Here is a 21,335-nt window from a genome sequence, read left to right on the forward strand (position 1 = left end):
GGGGGGGGGCAGGACAGGCTGTTGGTGATCTGTACACCTAAGAACTTGAAGCTCTCGACCCTTTCTACTTCGTTCCCATTGATGTAGACAGGGGCATGTTCTCCACTACACTTCCTGAAGTCGATGACAATCTCCTTCGTTTTGTTGACATTGAGGGAGAGATTATTGTCGTTGCACCAGTTCACCAGATTCTCTATCTCATTCCTGTACTCTGTCTTGTCATTGTTTGAAATCCGACTTACTACGGTGGTGTCATCAGCAAATTTTAAAATCAAGTTGGAGGGGAATTTGGCCACACAGTCATAGGTGTGTAAGGAGTACAGTAGGGGCTGAGGACACAACCTGTGGGGCACTGGTGTTGAGGATGATCGTGAGGGAGTTGTTGTTGCCTATCTTTACTGATTTTGGCCTGTGGGTTAGAAAATTCAGGATCCAGTCGCAGAGGGAGGAGCCAAGGCCAAGGCCACGGAGTTTGGAAATGAGTTTAGTAGGAATGATGGTGTTGAAGGCTGAGCTGTAGTCGATAAATAGGAGTCTGACATAGGTGTCTTTGTTATCTAGGTGTTCTAGGGTAGAGTGTAGGGCCATGGAGATGGCGTCTGCTGTCGACCTGTTGCAGCGGTCGGCGAACTGTAGTGGATGAAGGCAATTCGGGAGGCTGGAGTTGATTTGTGCCATGACTAACCTTTCGAAGCACTTCATGATGGATGTCAGGACCACTGGACGATAGTCATTAAAGCACGCTGCTTGACTTATTTTGGTACAGGGATGATGGTCATCTTCTTGAAGCAGATAGGGAATCAGATTGTTGCAAAGAGAGGTTGAAGATGTCTGCGAATACCCCCGCCAGCTGATCCGTGCAAGACCTGAGTGCTCGTCCGGGTACCCCATCCGGGCCAGTGGCTTTCCGTGGGTTGACCTTTGAGAAGGCTGCTCTGACGTCTGCAGTGGTGATCTCAGATACCAGTTCATCCGCGGCTTCTGGGGTGGAGGGCTCGCTCTCGCTGACCTCTTGCTCAAAGCGGGCATAGAATGCGTTGAGCTCATCAGGGAGGGTTGCGTTGGAGCCGACGATTTTATATGCCTTCATCTTGTAGCCTGTTATGTCTTGCAGACCTTGCCATAGATGGCAGGGATCCGTGTGGCTAGCCTGGGACTCGAGCTTGGTCCAGTACTGTCTTTTGGCATCTTTGATGGATCTCCTTAGATCATATCTGGCTTTCTTGTAGAGGTCAGGGTCACCTGACTTGAATGCCTCAGACCTAAACTTCAACAAGCAGCGGATATCCCTATTCATCCAGGGTTTCCGGTTGGGAAACACGCGAATTTGCTTCTCTGGCACAGTTTCTACACACTTACTAATGAAGTCAGTTATTGTAGTGGCGTACTCGTTCAGGCTGGTCGCAGAGTTTTTAAATACTGACCAGTCCACTGACCCTGAGCAGTCCCGGACGAGATCATCCGATTCCTCAGACCAACAATGCACAACTTTCTTTGACGGATTCTCCCGCTTCAGTTTTTGCTTATAAGCCGGGAGCAGGAGCACAGCCTTGTGGTCAGATTTTCCAAAGTGTGGGCGGGCGATAGAGCGGTAGGCATGTTTGATATTTGTGCAGCAGTGTATATAATGGAGCATTGCGATAAAGTATTCCAAATAATATATAAATGGCAACAAAATATTTGCACCATCACAGTTGTATTTGGTTTTGCTTTTTGCTAGGGGCCAGGATTTCTATCTGAAGCACATCAGATTCACAGTGCATCGATGATGGAGGCCATAGATCCCTTCTTTAATCTTCATGAAACTGTTGCTAAGGTAAGAAGATTTCTCACTGTCTGGAAGCTAAAAGACTAAGGCCATTCTAGAAACATGGTTCACCATATATGAACTAGTAAAGCGTGTGTTTCCATAATATAGCAGTCTATACATATTGAGATGTGCTGTGTGTTTTTGATGTACCGTACCAAATCATTTGCTTTAATTTTTAGACTTCTTGATCAGTATGTTTCATTTTAAAAGGTGATTGTTTGAATGCAGTTATAGATATATTGTAAATCCCTCCTTAGGTTTACAGGCATTAGTCACTTCTATAACTGGTCCAATCATTTTTCTTTTGAATGGATTGGCTCTGAGTATTACTCAGGGAGGCGACTATCGTATCTCCAATTAAGAGCTGGACCAGACACTCGTGATTCCTGCATGTACATTTCTTTTTCTCAAGGTAAACTGAAGAAATATTTGGTGAAATGAGACATGATTTAAATCATGAAGGTGCTTTGTTTCCCACCAGTTAAGCATATAGAACAAGAATTAAAATCAGATGCAATTATTTCCAGCAATACACCATTGGCGTGATCTAAAGGAAAAGTTTCTAAGTGTGGTAGCGACCCAGCGAGACTGTCACCCATATGTAACTTTAATTAGGGCACTTACTGACTGTCCCACCAGCTGATTTGCCTGGAACACGCTCAGCTCTTATACCGATCCTGCAGAGCAAACGGCAGACAGCATGCAGCCATGCCACTGCACAGACCAGCCCCATGTTCCGGTGATGCCGATCTGGCCCGACTGTTGGAGGCGGGTTGTTTGCAGGTGCATGAATTGATATAGTCAAGCCGACACTGTATATTTTCAATATGGTATTCCTTTACTTGTCTCTGCTGTTGCTACTAGTGTTCGTGATCTGAAGTGCACGGGGTTCGGTATATGGCAGTACAGGGCATCCTTAATCGAGTAATGTACAAAGAAAAAGTGATTGTTGAAATATTCACTAATTTTGGACAGGAGTAATACTTGAAGCACCATAAACAAATAAAGAGCCTATTGGTGATATTGAAAGAAAGAAATACTTGCAATTCCATAGTGCTTTTCATGCTCTCAGGCCACCCTAAAACATTTTGTAACTAATAAAGTACTTTTGAATTGCCCCTCTTGTAATGTACTGTTGAGCCCCTTGGGCTCTGTACTCTTCCAAGAGATTAAACAGTTATGTATCAAACAAACACTCTGCATTGAACTAATAATTCAACACGATTTTAGTCACTGAACTTACATCAAATACACTGGGCGGAATTCTTCTCTCCCCACGTGGCGTGGGAGAATCGTGGGAAGGCCTCCCGACATTTTTCACGCCCCCCTGGCGCCCCCAGCGATTCTCCTCTTTCCCCCCCCCCCCCCCCCCCCCCCCGGCTCGGAAAAATCGCCGCTCGCCGTTTTTCACGGCGAACGGTGATTCTCCGAGCCCGATGGGCCGAGCGGCCGGCCCTTCACGCCCGTTTCAACATGGCAGCAACCACACCTGGTCGCTGCATTCGTGAAATGGGCGCCAGATGCCCGTTTGGGGCATCTAGGGGCCCAATTGGCATGGGAGCACCACGACTGTGCTCAGGAGGGGACAGGCCCGCGATCGGTGCCCACCTATCGCGGGCCAGCGTCCAAAACGGACGCACTCTTTCCCCTCCGCCGCCCAGCAAGATCAAGCCGCCACGTCTTGCCGGGCGGCTGAGGAGAAAGACAGCCACCGCGCATGCGTGGTTCGCGCCGCCTGCGCGATGAAGTCATCCGCGCATTCGTGGCTTGGAACCGGCAACCCACACATGCGCGGATGACCTCACAAATGCGCCGTTTTGCGCATCATTTCCGGCGAGACGAGGTCGCGGCCGGGAAAGACGGAGGCCCACTCCTAGCCCCCCGGGTGGGGGTGAATTAGATGCGGGGAGCGGGCCCCGAGGCCGTCGTGAACCTCGGCCGATTTCACGACGGCCATCCCGATTTTTATCGGGAGCGGAGAATACCGCCCACTATGTATTCAAATCTAATGCTACACAAATGATCACAATATTCCTCAAGGAAGCAGCTTCAGACATAATTAGATTGAATTGAATCAGCCAAATTCTTCTTGGAGGTCTGTTCTGTTCACCGAGCCTTCACTCAAGGTCCTTCTGGTGTGAGGTGGGGCCCATGGGTCATCGCTAATAAACTGGCCTCCGATCTCTGATTCTTGTACTTTTTTGACCTGTGTCACAATAGCCAATTTGCGAAATCATATAATGACGAGCTAAACCATTTGAGTGTTATTGCTTGAGGAATAAATAATGGCCAAGGCACAGGCTTTAACTCCCCTGTTCCTCTTTGAACAGTGCCTTGGGATATTTTACACACTGAGAACACAAGACTGGGCCTCGATTTAATATTTTGTTCAAAGGACAACATCTTTGATAGTGCAGCATTCTGTCAGTACTGCACTGGAGTATCAGCATAGATTACTTTGCTAAATTTTCTGAAGAGGATGTGAATGACAACGTTCTGCCTCATTATGCCAGTGTTTTTTTTATTGTTAAAATGAATTAAGGAAGAAGAAAAAAATGCTCCATTAAATCTTGAAGACTAATCATGCAATTTAGCTGTCAGCTGTGGCAATTGTATGGAGTCATTAATACATGAATTCATGGTTGGTAAAGAGTCTATAATATGGATTCCTTGTAATGCAGAGTAGCAGTTAACAATAAATACACCTGCACCAATTTTAAATGTGTTGCTTGCTTTGAATTTAAAATGGAGCTGTTCCCACATGCATTAACATACTCCAGATAAAGAACTTGTAACATTTGGGTTCACAGAATGAAAAAGTTTTTAAACAAACACTGAGTATAAAGTGCATGGAAGGTGGATGTCGAATGGAGCAATGCCCTTGCTGCTCCTGATTGTGGCGCACTTTCACACCTATGTCTGGAAAACTCTAACACAGGTGGGTGCAAAGTCTCTGGCCCATCAGTAGTTCTGGGGGAGCTACTTCACTCACAGCATGCGGAGTGGTCATGTCACGAAACGAGCCAGCCTCATGTCCGGCGATCCTGAAGACTGTTCTGGAGGCCCTCTTTAAATGTTTTCACCGCTCTCTCCGCTATACCACCATTGGGTGTTCTGGGCCGGTACGAATGTGCCACACCCCATTTGCCTTCAGAAACCCAGAGAACTCCTCACTCCTTAAAGGAGTGCCATTATCAGTGACGAATACTTCAGGGAGGCCGTGCATACACAAAGACGAACATTACTTCTCAATAGTGGCCCGGGACGTGATTCCCACCATCAAGCCATTTCAAATGGGAATCCGTCAACAAGAAGAACATGGACCCCTGAAACGGACTGGCAAAGTTGGCATGCAACTGCGCCCACAGCGAGCCTGGTCATTTCCAATGATGCAGCGCTGTGGCCAGCAGGAGCTTCTGACGCTCTTGGCAAACGGAACATTGTTGGGCATCTTCTCAATGTCTGCATCCAAGCCCGGTCACCGTACGGAACTGCACGGCAGCAGTTTCATCATGAACCCGTCTTTTAAAAAAAATGCCCACTTCGGAGGTCTTTCAAGATTAACTTCTTCCCTCTTTCTAGGCCAACTACATACGTTTCCCACTGCAGGACACCATCCTCCACACTGAACTTAGATAGCTTGGAGGAAAACACCCTTAACTCAACTGGGTGCTATCGATCCTGTCCACCGTACAAAACTACGTGCTGAACTTTGGATATAATCAGGTCTGTCTGGTTCCACTCATGGATCCGCGATGTCATGGCAAGCAAGGAATCCATGAAATTCAGAGCCGTGACTACCTTGATAATCCTGGGGTCAATAAAGGGCCAGTCGACAAAAGCAACCGGCTCAGTGCATTAGCGATTTGAGCCCCCAGCCTATGTTCGAAGGAATACTCGGAGGCAGCAAATAACAAGGCCCAGCGCTGGATCCACACGGAGGCATTGGCTGGAATTGCCATATCCGCCTTGAAAAGTCCGAGCAAAGGCTTATGGTCAGTAACAATAATTAAGTGGCGGCAATAGACATATTGGTGAAAACGTTTCACCACAATGACCACCAGACCTTCCTCCTCGTTCTGTGCGTACTTCCTTTTTGCTTCAGCCAATGTACGGGGGACAGTTCAGCAGAATGGCCCCAATACCATAGGGGGACGCATCACATGTGACTAGTAACAGTTTGGCGGGGTCGTAATGGGTCAGTAACCCGGAAGACGACAACTGTTTATTTACCGCCAAAAGGCTGTTTCCTGCTGCTGGCCCAGGCCCACATGTTATTTCCTTCTGAAGAATGTGTAAGGGGGCCAATGTGGTCGCAAGGTTTGAGAGAAACTTCCCGCAATAGTTAGCAAGCCCAAGAAAAGAGTGAAGTTGTGAGGTGTCCATCAGGATGGGGGCCTGCTGGATGGCGGGCACCTTCTCCGCAATAGGGTGCAAACCTTCAAGATCCACCCGATAACAGTGGTTGATCATCTCCCTCGCATGAAACACAGACTTCACGCACCGTAAGCAGACACCAGCCTCAGAGAATCTCATGAACACAGCCTCCAGGGTTTCTTGGTCAGAGGCTCCTATGAAGCCCATTTGGGGCTTGTAGGTGGCCTAGAAAGGAAAGAGCACCACGACTGTGCTCGGGAGGGGACAGGCCCGCGATCGGTACCCACCGATCATCGGGCCGGCGTCCAAATCGGATGCACTATTTCCCCTCCGCCGCCCCGCAAGATCAAGCCGCTACGTCTTGCGGGGCGGCTGAGGGGAATGACGGCCACCGCGCATGTGCAGGTTCGTGCCGTCAGCGTCAACCTGCGCATGCGTGGCTGACGTCATTAGGCGTGCCTACCGCGTCATTCTCGGCGCGACGCCCCTGCGGCCGAGATTTACGGAGCGCCGCTCCTAGCCCCACCGGGAGGGGAGAATAGGGGCGAGGAGCGGCCTCCGAGGCCGTCGTGAAACTCAGCCGAGTTCACGACGTCCCTCCCGATTTTTCCCAGGAGCGGAGAATTCCGCCCTTAATGTCTGGGTCTGCTGGGTATGTAAGGCTCTGTACCACTCCGAATGTATGCATGCCACAGGCAGTTAGCAAGATGACTACCTGGCAGTTATCTGGTGAAATTGTTGCCCTGGAGAACGTAATGCATCCTCTGTGCATACTGATTCTAATCTTCCAGTTCTCATTCATACACGTCCAAATGTCCAAAAAAGGCATGATGAAAGGGAATTTCAAACCTGCATCTGATAGAGATTGAGAGGTGGCTCAGCAGCATCAATAGCTATCCAGTCTTTACCCTCATCGCCTGTCTGGTAAGGGCCATGAAGAATCCACACCGAGTTTGTTGAAACAAAAACTTATTTCATTTTACAACTATCATATACAGTTCCAGTAATTCCCTACTAGGTCTTCTCTAGTCGGTACCTCACTGGCCAACTATATTTACACATAGCCAGACATTGTTAAATGTTCATGATGATGGGCAGAGGGGCAAGGAGATGGCTGAAGAATATGAACAATTGAAGGCAAAGGAAAGAATCAGAGGGGGGAAGTTGGAGCCCGACAAGACTGCATGAAACACAGACAAACACGGGGGCCTAAAAGGTTCCAGGGAGCGGCTGCACAAAGACTCCAAAATGTGGGATAGGGATCTGTTGGTGTGGCACATTGGAGGGGTGGGATGGAAGAGAGCAGGAATGTCCAGCACCGCAGCTCCAGAATCCAGGGCAATCACAAAGGACAAGGAACCCCATTGCCCAGGAAGCAACAGCGAACTATAATTCTAACTTTTTGCTTTAACAGTGCAACTTAATAGACTCACATCAAATTTTCCCAAAGCTACATAGTGGAAGGCAGCAATGCATCCTTGGAGAGTGAAAGCTATGGTGAAGGGGGAAGAGCTGCATCAATTTTGCCATCCCATCAGGGAAGGGGTGTCAATTAATGCTGTTCATCAATGGCCAACTGGATTCCATTCATTCTATAAACATTCCTCTAGACGAGAATAGCCAGGCTCAGAGACTCATGGGCTTCGCAGTCATCTTGGACTTCCCAAGCGTGCAGAGAGCAATAGGCAGCACTGATATGGCTACCCGGGCTCCCTGGCAGCAGTCCTTGATGTTCATTAACACAAGGGCTTCCATTCCGTCAATGTGCAGTTGGTGTGTGACCATCCCAAGCATATTCTGCATATGGTGGCATGGTTCTCTGGGTGTTTCCATGATTCCTAAATCCACAGACAGTCCCAGGTGCCTACGATCTTTGAGGGGTTAGAAAATCTGTGGGGTGGTTGCTTGGGAATAAAGTCTACCCACTTAAACACAGGCTGATGACTCCAGTACATCGCCCTCAGGCTCCAGCCGTGGAAAGGTTCAATGTTACTCACGTCACCACATACTCCCTCATAGAGCAGATCATAGGACCTCTGAAGGTGTGATTCAGATGCATGAACCTCTCAGGTGGCTCTCTGCAGTATGAACAGAAAGGGGTTTGCCCCATTATTACAGTTTCTATGCCCTTCACATCTGACCATTGCAACAATCCAAACCAAAATGCTTTCATCTGACCATAACATTCACATATCCATGGAATAGTTTTCAGAAAGTGTGATTTATTTACAGTGATAGAGCACTCATGGCCCTGAGGTGATATCAAAACTTTTTAATTTTCCTAACCCTACCACTACACCTTGGTACAGCCCTAACATCTGCAGCAGGGCGTAGGCAACCTGCTACCTGTTACATCCTGATGCCTATTATGATCTTGGTGAATATCCTCTGGTGGTCTGAGCTCTGAAGGAGCCTGGTCTCATGAGGATCTCCTGCTCAAGGTCAGAAGCTCCCTTGGTGGCTTGTGCTGCTGGGGTTGGCGCGCTCACAGGCAGAGGGGACTCTGAGCAGCTGTGCACACCCTTGGGGTATTCTGATGGAGGTCCCCGGAGTGTCCAGATGGCACTCATCATCCCTGTGGGTGCCAGAGGGCCCCAGCATGATTCCTGCAGGAGATGGGGTATTTAAAGAGAGGTCAAGTTTCCTCATCCCGATGTGGGCTACATACTGATGGTACCCACCAGGGCGGATGACAATGGAGTGCAGGGCCGAGCACAAATCGAGCAAGACCTGCTGGACCAAGGTTTCCATGGCAAATGCCAAGCTTTCCATGGAGGCCTCGAGGTGCTTGCATGTTCGAGCCAGAACAGCAGACAGAACGCAGACAATCCCTCCATCGTGTACTCTAGTCTACTGAGACTATTGAGGCTCTGTCCAATGTTCTACTGTCTGCCTTTGTATCTCTGCCAGTGATCTGGAGCTGCTTCCCGAGACCCATCATCTGTCTGGAACTGAGCAGGCGGCTGGTCTCCAGCAGATCTCCGAGTACCGAAGACTTAGACTGTCCCTGCCTCCAACTGCTGCAAGGAAGTGTCTGTGAGATGTTCTCCAGAAAGTGACCCCGAATCTCTCCTTGAACTCTGCCCCATCGAGATGTGTGTCTCTGCATTGACGAGGGGTACAGGGTAGCCCACATAGGGATGAGGAAACTTGACCTCTCTTTAAATACCCCATCTCCTGCAGGAATCATGCTGGGACCCTCTGGCACCCACAGGGATGAAGAGTGCCATCTGGACACTCCGGGGACCTCCATCAGAATACCCCAAGGGTGTGCACAGCTGCTCAGAGGCCCCTCTGCCTATGAGGCCGCCTCATCCTCAAATGTGCTCCAGGGGCTCGGAATGCTGTTCAGCTGGCTAGCTGGCCGCCGCCTGCTGGCATCTGAAAAATACAAAACTACAGTTTTCGTGGATGAGCTGAAGCTAATTTAGAGTACATTGCACTCAGAGTGAATTGCAGGATTGGGTGAAGTGATGGAGCTGAGATCCATACTAGGTTGTTGGGAGAGGCCAAGCTCTGCATTGCTATGGGAACGATCTCTTTCCCCGCTGATGAGCTTTGCTGCAGCCTCCTTGAACTCTGTTCTTCACTAGAGTGCCATCTGAACTCTTGAACCCTCCCCTGTTCTGGGCTTGCTCGTCCTGGCTGTGCCTGCATTTGGCCTGTATGAAGACAAAAGAAAGAGATTGTGATCAGAGGGGATGCATCAGGGGTTGGGTGAAATGCATTTCCCATGTGTGTGGTGTTCCCTACACAGGGGTTGGAGGAACAGATGGAATGGTGGTGTTGTGAAAGTTGTGTTGAGAGAGTAAGTGTTGATATGTATCTTCACGACTGAATATGTGAGATTCGTGAAGAGAGGGGCTATTTGAGTTCATGATGCCATGCTGAGAGTTTGATAGTGGAGGGAGCTGAGAGGAATTACCCCTTGCTGAGCAAATGAGATTGTTCACCTGCTTCCTGCACTGTGTGGCACTTAATGAGCAGGTGTCAGCTGCACTGACCTCCTGGGCAATGGCCTTCAAGATCAGAGAGGTGCGATTGGCGTGCTTCGAGCACATGGGTAAAGCACATGCCTGTGGGTCTAGACTCATCGAACAAGGGCACCAAGGGCCTTGACATTGAAAGAAGGTTCTGTTGCTTTCTTGAGGCTACTAGCATTCTGGTGAAGACAGGTGGGCTGGAGCGAGTGATATAAGTGTGCTGGACTGGCAATTAAATATGGGGCTGACGCTAAGGGGATAAATCAGCTGCCAGCCCACCAGGTAATTTGCGGAAAACTCGTCTGTGCATAGTTAATGTGCCTCAAAGTGCAGAATATGGCGCGGGATCCTGCCATTCTGGCCAACAGGAAAGGTGCTGCCAGAACTGCCCACCTCTGCACAGTCTCAAAATGGAGAATTTCGCCCATGGTGTTTTTTAATGCTCTATGTTTTTCAGCAATGCCTAAACCTTTCATTTCAGTCATCCATTCAGTTGCTTATCTTGGAACATTTGGATTTGGATCATATAAAAAGCTGAATGGGAAACTACTACCAACACTGGAAATCTATTTAGGATGTCCCGGGATTCTTCCCCATTTCTGCCACCTGCCCTGCAAGCTAGCATTCTTCTTTATCCTGTTCCACACTAAAACCATTTTTTCTCCTCACCCTCTATACTACTGCCCCCAGCTAGTGAACTACCCGCCACTCCTGACAGTTCCCCCTATTCCTAACAGGAACCTGTAGCAGTAATCAGTGGAGAGAAGCCAGGAACTAAACTAAGAGGGGTCGATGGGAGTGGGCGAGGGAAAGCCTCACATATGTACTGGCTTGGATACCTTAAGTCAGGGGTGGGCAAACTTTTCCGTGCAAGGGCCACATTCAGAAATTCACAATTTTAAAGGGCCGCATAGTATATTAATTAATAGTCCCGGTTGTAACCAATTAGCGTGCGGCATATACCTCAGCGCTTCCCCCGGCGGCATCCTGCCTTTAGCCCTCTTTTTCTCTACTTTTCAAAAATGGCGCTTCACCCGGTTATGATTCTGCGCGCCTCATATAGAACATAGAACAGTACAGCACAGAACAGGCCCTTCGGCCCTCGATGTTGTGCCGAGCAATGATCACCCTACTCAAGTCAACGTATCCACCCTATACCAGTAACCCAACAGCCCCCCCCCCCTTTTTTTTTTTTTTAATGACTTGATCTTGGTGGGCCGCATAAAGACCTTTGGCGGGCCGCATGCGGCCCGCGGGCCGTAGTTTGCCCACCCCTGCTTTAAGTGTTTGGGTGCGAATGTTCGAAACTTGTGCAAAATAAGTATTTCATTTCCATGTTGTACTGCACCTCTGTTCAAATGAAATAAACACTTACTTATGCTCAAGTGGGTCATTAACAAATGATTTATTGTCAGGCAGCATTGCACCAAATATGTATGTTATTAGTGTTTTTTTGTGACGATGAAAATTGCATCTAGATTTTAAGCAGGTTTTTAATCTATATAAGGGAATCAGAATCAGCCACCCAATTTCATACTGTGTGAACAAGTTTCAAATATGGTGTTGCACAATTCAAACAAGACAAACATGCTGCAGAATTAATGTGCTGGGTGCAGTCTGCAGATTTGCCACCTGCACCAACATTCAAACGGAAAATTATTCAAGACCAAAAGCAAAAGTGAACAAAATGTTCATGCTCAAAACGTTATGCCTGCCAAACGTTACGTGAACATGTTTATACAATCTTGCTGCAAATCGAGGCATTGAAAGACATTGTAAAAATGAAGTAAGTTGCTACCAGATTGTAAAATACATCTGCTATCAGCTGGACTCAAGTTAGAATCCAGGTTTCTGGGATTTATTCCTGGATAAATTCCTGGAGAATCTGGGGCAGTTAGTAACTGTTGTGTGAACTATAGGGAAAGTGAAAGTCAAGTGATGTGAACAAGGGAAAATGGTTTTTTTGTTCAATTTCCTGGTGGAAATACAATGCCATCTGAGTCCAAACTCAAAAAACAAGCTGTAGATTCTAACATCAGAAAAGGTACTCAATTCAACATAAAAACAACTTGTTACAACCCTTTTGAGGATACATAAAATTATAATTAAAACGGGATGAATATTTAAATGATGAAATCTGATTTTCAGTTTTAAAAAATGTTCATGCAGGTTTATTGATACCTGTGATATTTAATGTTTGAGCATTTATTCATGTAAAATAAATGCTCTCATTATAAAATGATGTGCCAAAAATGGAAGGGTACTAATCTCGGTGTCTACCTGGTATAATAATATTTAATCCTTGACATAAAAGGCTCATACCAGTCCTTTCACATAACTCCCAAAGACATACTGAAATAACTTATCCTTTTTATTCATGAAAATGCATCTAGTCATGTATTGTCCTGGATTTTGCAGCTAGAATAATTTTTTAAACATAATTTAGAGTACCCAATTCTTTTCGTTCCAACTAAGGGGCAATTTAGCGTGGCCAATTCACCTACCGTGCACATCTTTTTAGGTTGTGGGGATGCGACCCACGCAGACATTTAGTGAATGTGCAAACTCCACACAGACAGTGACCCTGGGCTGGATTTAACCAGGTTCTTCGGTGCCGTGAGGCAGCAGTGCTACCCATTGCACCATCGTGCCACCCAAAGTTAAATAATTATCAAGCTATCTGCATTTACTTATTCAGGGGTAAATCAGATAGCAACTTGTGACATCCACACATACGCAGTTAAATGGAGAAATATGGATGTTGCTATCTAAGTTGCTCTGCTCCTCCAAAAGCTTTGTGATAACATTATCTCATTGAGAGACTCGACACGCAATGCAGGAAGTGTTTTAAATGACTGTACTTACCCACTAAACATGCCAGAAATAGTTAGCGCTGTTCCATTCAAGGGTAGATGAGTTTTTAACAGCGTGCTGAGTCTTAAATTACTTCCCACTTCTGCACCACTGAACATTTATTTTTCAGGCTGGAGAAGCTAATTTCTTCAGATATTAATTATTGTTAGACATTTAAAAAAATTGTTTTCTTCTAATTTTTTTTCTTTCTTTCCTCCCTCCCTTCATTCCAGCATTCTTTCCCTCTATTTATTTCACTTTTATTACATGATTTGACATAGGTATAAATATTCAAACCTATACCTCCTGGTTCTGACCCTGCAGGCAGGCTTTTTCCACTGGGATCGGGATCCCAATGCCAGGACAAAATGCTGGCCCCAAGCCATGAATGTCAGAAGTCAAAATTCATGGAGACATTTTTCTGGAGGCGGCCTCTGATTGACTACCTCTATGTTCACCATCGTGTTAAGGATGGCAGTTGTGCTACTCACCTAATCACAGGGCTGTCAGATCTAGAGGCTCAGCAGTCTCACTGTGCACGGTTGGGGCACAAAGGTGCAAATAAATCTGGGAGGGAACCTCAAAGAGGTGTAAAAACAATTAAATATTTCACTGAGGGGAAGGTTAGAAGTACTTTAGGATTAGACAGATCTTTTGGGCAGCAGGGGCCTCTGGTCGCCTCCTTGGGGGAAGGAGCCTCCAGATCTGATTGCCCTCCCAGACTGCCCGAGGGAGCCTGCCACCTCCCTGTGACTGGAGGCCTTTCTGCTGTTAGCAAAATACCGGTAATGCTGTAAAATCTTGCCTAATTAGAGCGTTCACTATTTAAATTGCTAGTGTGCCACTGTGCAGCAGGCATGCGATCCAGTTCTCAGGCTGTCCTGGGTAACCTCCTTGCAAGTTTAGAATGTGTTAGTGAGATGTCCTGATGTCGCTCGCCTCCGATTTTGCTGGCACCACCCCTCCCCACCTCCACTTCTGCCAGCACGCTGGCAAAATTCAGGCTTGTGTATCTCAGTAAGAACTTTATATTATGGGTGCTTGACGAGACACGCTGCTGCTTAACCTGTTCACAAAGCTCCCAAGGTCCTGGTAAAGCGCATTGCACAGTTTTGGCTGTCAGATAATCACAATGTAAAATCCCACAGCTACTGTTTGTTTGTCACCTGCAATAAAATGTTAGCCATTCTACCCAGTTGCAGTTTCATTCCTGTAAGTATCTCAGTTTGCTTCGATGAATGAATAGCTTTGTGTACATCAGTGCTGCTTGGTCATGTCTCACTAAGACATCTCCACCTTCAGTAATAGAGCAGTAATAAGTACTGCCATAATATTCTCTTTTAATTTAAAGCTTCACTCAAGTATGAAAATTGGATAAGTTACATTGTGTTCTCTACCTTACACAAAGAAACACACCAACCACACAAAGAGGATTAGTAACTCAAGTGGATTGTTTTATCTGAAGAGATGGAACTAACTACACACAATATCTGGGAAGCTTGTTAACATGTCTGGGGCAAAATTCTCCGACCGCCAGCAGGGTCGGAGAATCGCCTGGGGCCGCCGAAAATCCCGCCCCCGCCGTGGCTGAGATTCCCCGCCACCCGGGAAGTGGCGGCGGCAGCAATCTCGCCACTCCGATCGGAGAGGCCCCTGCGGTGATTCTCCGGGAAGTCCCGCCGCTAGGAGGCCTCTCCCACCGCCGAGGTTTGAACCACCTCTGGAACGGCGGCAAAAGCGGCGCGAGCGGGGGCCGGGGTCCTTGGGGGGGGGGGGGGGGGGGGCGGGGGGAGATCGAACCCCAGGGGTGCCCCCACGGTGGCCTGGCCCGCGATCAGGGCCCCCCGCTCAGACTCCGGGCCAGTGCCCTGGCTGCACTATTTTCCTCCGCGGCCGCCACGGCCTCCGCCATGGCGGAAGTGGAAGAGAACCCCACATCGCGCATGCGCTGGCAGTGACGTCAGCGGCCAGCTGCCGCTGACGTCACTGCTGGCGCATTCGCCGACCGGCGAAAGCCTTTCGGCCAGCCCCGCTGCTGGGGGCGCCGGTTTTTTGCGCCAGTCTTCTGGTGCCAACCGCTCCGGCACGGGGCTGGCCCCCAAAGGTGGGGAGAATTCTTTGGGGATGCCCGACCCCTGAGTGGTTGGCGCCACTCCCCTACTCCGGAACCCTCCGTCACGCCGGGTAGGGGAGAATGCCGCCCCTGATCTCTAAGACTGTTCCTATCTTCTGCCCGATGACTACATGAGTATATATGTCACATCCATGATGCACAGCAGTTTTAGATATAGCCTTAAAGGTGTATCACAACAAGTAATTGTACAGAGGGTTGGATTTTCAGTTCGCTGCGGGAATGAGTTCCAGTGCAGATGGGCCAGGAAAATCACACATTTGGAAGGCGTCAATGGTTCCCAGCGCCTCAGTGATGTGATTCGATTTTCAAAGGGAGAACAAGAGGGGGTGAGATGGCAACTCGAACAGAGTACTGTGTGTAATTCTGGGTTCCATACTATTTTTTTTAATCATAGAATTTACAGTGCAGAAGGAGGCCATTCGGCCCATCGAGTCTGCACCAGCTCCTGGAAAGAGCACCCTACCCAAGGTTAACACCTCCACCCTATCCCCATAACCCAGTAACCCCACCCAACACTAAGGGCAATTTTGGATACTAAGGGCAATTTATCATCGCCAATCCACCTAACCTGCACATCTTTGGACTGTGGGAGGAAACCGGAGCACCCGAAGGAAACCCACGCACACACGGGGAGGATGTGCAGACTCCGCACAGACAGTGACCCAAGCCGGAATCGAACCTGGGACCCTGGAGCTGTGAAGCGATTGTGCTATCCACAATGCTACCGTGCTGCCCCTAAGCTACAATAAGACATTGGAAAACAAGGAGAAAAGATTACCTCACATAATAAAGTTGGCTACAAAGCGTATGAAATTCTATAAAAGACGACGATTACAAACGTCCTTTGAAAGGAAATTGCTGTTATTTGTAACACATTAGATTTAGATAGGCAAAGTGGAAACAATCTTGACAGACAGATTGAAAGACTTGCATAATGAATTACAAATGATAGTGCCGTACATAACAATTTGAAATAGCTTTCAAGAATATGCACAGAACCACTAACCAAACAGATAATGTAAGAACATTAATCTTTGTTGTTAGATCTGTATCCTGACAGAATCCAGCAACTAATTGCTGAACATGAATAAAGCTTGTTCACTTTTTAAATACCTCTGATACATTGAGTTTTGTTTAAAATGCTGAAATGAATTTATCATTTTGTTGTGTCAGACCTGGCTTAGTGTGTCACCCTCTCTGCACTAAGTCACAAAGGTTCTGGGTTCAAATCCCACTCCAGGACTTGAGCAGAAAGCTGACACTCGGGTACAGTACTGAGGGAGTGCTGCTCTTTTTCTTTCGTTATTGGGATGTGGGTGTCGCTGGCTGGGCCAGAATTTGCTGCTCATTCCTAATTGCCCTTGAACTGAGTGGCTTTCTCAGCCATTTTAGTGGAGGGTTTTGAAGAGTCAACTGCATCGCTAAGTAGGTCTGGATTCACATGTAGGCCAGACCCGGTAAGGACGGCAGATTTCCTTTCCTGAAGGACATTGGTAAACCAGATGGGTTTTTACGCTAATCGCCAACGGTTTTATGGTCATCATTCGACTTTTAATTCCATATTTTTATTGAATTCAAATTTCACCACCTGCAGTGGTGGGATTCAAACCCGGGATCCTAGAACATTACCCTGGGGCTCTGGATTACTATTCCAGTGACAATACCGTTACGCCATCATTGCCCTGACGAGGAGTGCTGCACTGAGGGAGGTGCCATGTTTCAGAAGAGATGTTAAACTGATGCCCTGTCTGTCTGCCTTCCAGCAGTTCAAGAAAGTGATTCATCACAACTTTCTCAAGACCAATTAAAGATAGGCAACAAAAGTTAGTCTTCCCAGCAATACTTGAAAGAATGAATAATGTCTCAGGTGAACACTATTTTGAAGAAGAGCAGGGGAGTTTTCCGCAGTATCCTAACTAATATGTATCTCTCAATCAACATCACAAGACAGATATATTTGGTTATTGTAAATATTTTTTTCGGACCTTGCTGTAATCAAACTGGCTGCCATATTTGTACATTACAATATTGACTGCAATTCAAAGGCAGCTCATTTGCTGTTAAGTGATTTGAGATGTCCAGTGTGTGAAAAAGTGCAAGAATGTTCAAGTCTTTTTCTTTTTTTTTTGACACCTAAGTATAAATTCTGTATTCAATTTCAAAGAAAATTGTTTTGTTATGCTGCTGCCAGGCCTTATCTTTTGTTTTGAAACCAATAGAGGTCTCTGAAATTCCCTGTACTCATTACCTGAGTTGCTAAATGTTGCTTGCTGCCCTAACATAGGATGTTAAGAAATGCAAAGTTACCTGTCTCTGGGGCATTTTCAAGGAGGAGGTTGAGGATTGCATGTTTTGTCATCTTCTGGGAGATCCATCACATGTGCAGAGCAGGAAGACCATGCATGTTCAATCCAGTGATCTGGGTACTTCAGAGGCCGTGGGAGAGATCACTTCCATGGTGTGAGAACAGCAAGCACGGAGATTTCATATGATGCCATATGGAGGTGGAGGGGTGCCGTGATAGAGGGAAGAACCATGGGGACAGTGGGCTTCCAGGGAAGGAGGAACTACCGGGAGAGAGACCATTGGAATGAGGAGACCTCTCAGGAGCAGAAAACTGGTTGGAACTGTGATGGAAGAGAGGAGTAAAGGAAGATACTCCAAGCAGTGAAAGAGATGCTCTGTGCTGGCTCCCAACAGGCCATCTCATAAATGTTCCTGAGAGCTGAAAATGCAGTGGAAGGTCTTTGACTCTATGCTGCAGGCCATTAGGGCAAACCTTTTGAGCGGTAGTGATCGGCTTGGTGTGTCTGAAGAGCCTGGAGTTGTCCTGTGAGTCAGTGCTGTTGGATACAGCCTCGGGAAGCTAGTGGAACTCAGTCTCTGAAGAAGTGATCAAATCATCAGGAAGTGAGCAGTCGTTGAGGCAGACCAAGTCAAAGCGTCTTTTGAAAGGAATTCAGGGGCTAGATCTTCAAAAATGAAGACTTGAAATTCCTCAGAGTTTTAATGAGTTACTGATAAATCCTTGCGATATGTGTTGGTCATATCTGCAATTTATTAAGCAGTGTGGTGTATTCAACCACAGTATGTCTGTTAATTTGTTTGTACCGCATGTTCATTTTGAATGTATAAAAACGGTGTAATCTGGTGGGTCTATCCTCTTAGTAATTTCCTGAGATTTCAAACTTTGTCTACTTTAAACAAAATTTTAGGTCCTTAGGTGGTTTGTGCTAAAATTTGGGGGTTGAGTGCAGGATCCTAACAAAGGCAATGAGTCATTTCTCATATTTACCAACTTCTCTCATCCATCTGGATTCTGTGTTTGAAGGTGTCATGCCTGTGTTGGAGTTACAGTAGATATAGTTGAGATCTGTTTGTTAAAACTTAAACACTGCTTGCTAGCCTCTGTGTGACACTGATTTCTTGGCCTCCAGGTCCAATTTGGCATATAATTTGTCACAGAACCATCACATATTTTTGGACAGGTGATTAGTTTGTATAAATGTATCACCTCGTTCCCTCATTATGATCGTCCATTGTTAGAAGAGAGTATTTTCCATTTTTTCACTTGCTCACAATGCAACAACACTAAGGCCATATAATTTCTTCCATCCTAGAAATTTTTGATTAATCTTAGAATCTTGTGACATTGTGGGAAATGTTCAGAATACAAAAGGTTAATGTCATATCAGAATTAACCACTATATGCAGCCAGATGCAGAACTATATAAAGCACTGACTCACAGACTTCTGGGAGAAGACTGGAGAGGACAGCACAGGAGCAGTGAGAGAGAACAGAGTATAGTTACAGATAGAGTGTGGAGACTAGTGTTAGTTGAGTGTAGATTGTTGATTACTAGATTATTGTTGACTACAGGAGTAAGCGGTCGAGCTTTAATAAGTAGTGTAAATGAATGTAAGCTTTGTTAATGAACTTAGCTTCTGTGGTCTTAGTGAAAACTACAACAACAAAAATCACAAAGAACACCAGATGCTACCAGGAGTGGAAATCTTCAAGGACAAAGAACGCCATAAATCTGATATAATCCCACTGCTGCCTCATGGCTCCGAGAACCTGGGGAGGGGCTGGTTTAGCACAGGGCTAAATAGCTGGCTTTGAAAGGCGATCATGGCAGGCTAGCAGCGCCGGTTAAATTCCTGTACCAGCTTCCCCGAACAGGTGCCGGAATGTGGCGACTTGGGGCTTTTCACAGTAACTTCATTTGAAGCCTACTTGTGTCAACAAGCGATTTTCATTTCATTTCATTCATTTTGATCCCGGCCCTGGGTTACTGTCTGTTTAGAGTTTGCACCCTGTTTGCGTGGGCCTCACACCTGCAAGATGTGGGGCTAGGTGAATTGGCCATTCTAAATTATCCCTTAGCTGAAAAATAATTGGGTACTCTAAATTTATTAAAAATTGATTCTGATATAATCCTGGGTATTAATTATGAGGCTCCTGGGTAATATTACACCAGGCTTTGAAACCATTGGAATCCGTCCAGACAAGTGTCCACATTTTGGGGGTCATGCCTTCCATGTTAATTCTATTTATTTTCATCTAACTGTTTGCCTTCCTTCAGAGAAGACCTGTGGCTGCATTCCAATAGGGCGTCTTAAAAAAATGATGAGTTACAAGGACGATATTGCGATATGCCTGTTACTTTGCCAATAAGCTATTTGGAATCTTTTTTGGTCATCAACCTTATATATAAAAAAGATACACCCATACGTATTAGAATATAGGTTATTTGTAACGAGTAGGTAAATACAGATGTATTTTTGATTTGAATAATATTTATTAGTGGAATGATAACTCCCACAAATGAAAAATGGAAATAATAATGGACATCAACAGCTGTCAGTTTATACAATGGTCTGCAATCAAGGTAATCTGAGTTCCTTCTCGTTGTAACTGTACATTTTGATGTTGAAAAATACAAAGAGTCTTGCCACGATCGGGAAGTTTGCTGCACCAGCTTTTCCTTAGAATATCAGCATTGTCAGTAAATGATGAACATTGCACAAGAAAAGGAATAAGGTCACTACTTTCAATTCTTTTTATGATCATTTAAAAATGGTGATGTTAGCCCTTGCAGGCTTCCGAGCACCAATATTACCTCTCTCGGGAGACGTTCACTGCTGCTTAAACAGGTAATAAAGACCACAGTAAAGGTCATGAGGAACTTGTGCAGTGTAAGTATAGTTATGCACATAAAGTATGATTTAGGATCATGGAATGGTGGTCTGGAACTATTTTTGTGACTGATGGTAAAATTTGAGCTGAGAAGTTGCTTGACTGAGTATTGTTCAATCAGGTTGGTGATCAGATTAACCACTGCTTGTGTAGAATTTTGTGTTATTTTGATGTTTGATTATATTGTAAATGTACAAACAAAATTTATATGAATGATCAAACGCAAGGTAACCAAACTTATTTGTGCTCTCACACCTCCACACTGGTCGTTTAATTGTCTACGACATCCTTTCATCATGAGATAGGAGGCAAGAAGACCAGGATTCTCCATTCTGAAACCGAAGTTCTCCCACCAGCAGAGAATCATTACTAGTCTCTGCTGTCGTGAGAAGCGGGTCCTGGTATGCAAGTCATGGCCCTTTGCCGTGCTAGTTTTTGCATGGGGAAGAGCTCACTGGATTCTGTCGGTATCCTGCTTTCGGGCCGGCATTTTCAGCGGATGCCCCGATATCAAGGTCCAGTGGTGGGCTGCCCACAATGCAAATCCTGATTTCCCACCCTCCAACCCCGCTGACAAGTAGGGCATCCTCCCCCCTCCCTCCACGGGAATAACGGGTCTCCCCATCCCCCACATCACATATGCATGAGGCTGACCTAATATCTGCTGAGAAAAAGAGAAAGTGAAAGCACTTACCTCATTTTGATGTGGTGAGGAGCTGTCAATCATAGCGATGTTTATAAACATTGTGATTGCATCAATGGAGGGTACCTGAGATGGACTCGGACGTTGTGTGTGTGGGGGGGGGGGGAAGGGGGGGGAGGGGGGGGGCCTTCTGATGGACTTTGGCAATCCCAATCGAAGCAGCATTGAATGGAGATTCCACCCCATTCTCTTTCCAGACACTAAACCGAGTTAGATTATTTTTCCCTATTTGCAGAAGCAGCATTTGATAATACAGTGTTAATCTTACTGTCAAA

The 21,335-nt window shown here is 46.4% G+C and overlaps 1 protein-coding gene across 7 annotated transcripts in view; it reads left to right on the top strand.

The window, feature by feature from the left end:
* The window catches only part of LOC119975416 (inactive N-acetylated-alpha-linked acidic dipeptidase-like protein 2), a 1,151,524-nt gene that overhangs the window by 1,024,617 nt on the left and 105,572 nt on the right, over nt 1-21,335 (top strand). For all 7 annotated transcript variants that reach the window (XM_038815043.1, XM_038815042.1, XM_038815041.1 and 4 more), the window contains one exon: nt 1,721-1,816. In XM_038815043.1, the coding sequence (XP_038670971.1) occupies nt 1,721-1,816 (96 nt within the window). The remainder of the gene's footprint in view (nt 1-1,720; nt 1,817-21,335) is intronic.

Source organism: Scyliorhinus canicula, chromosome 13, assembly GCF_902713615.1.
Source record: "Scyliorhinus canicula chromosome 13, sScyCan1.1, whole genome shotgun sequence".
NCBI lineage: Eukaryota > Metazoa > Chordata > Chondrichthyes > Carcharhiniformes > Scyliorhinidae > Scyliorhinus > Scyliorhinus canicula.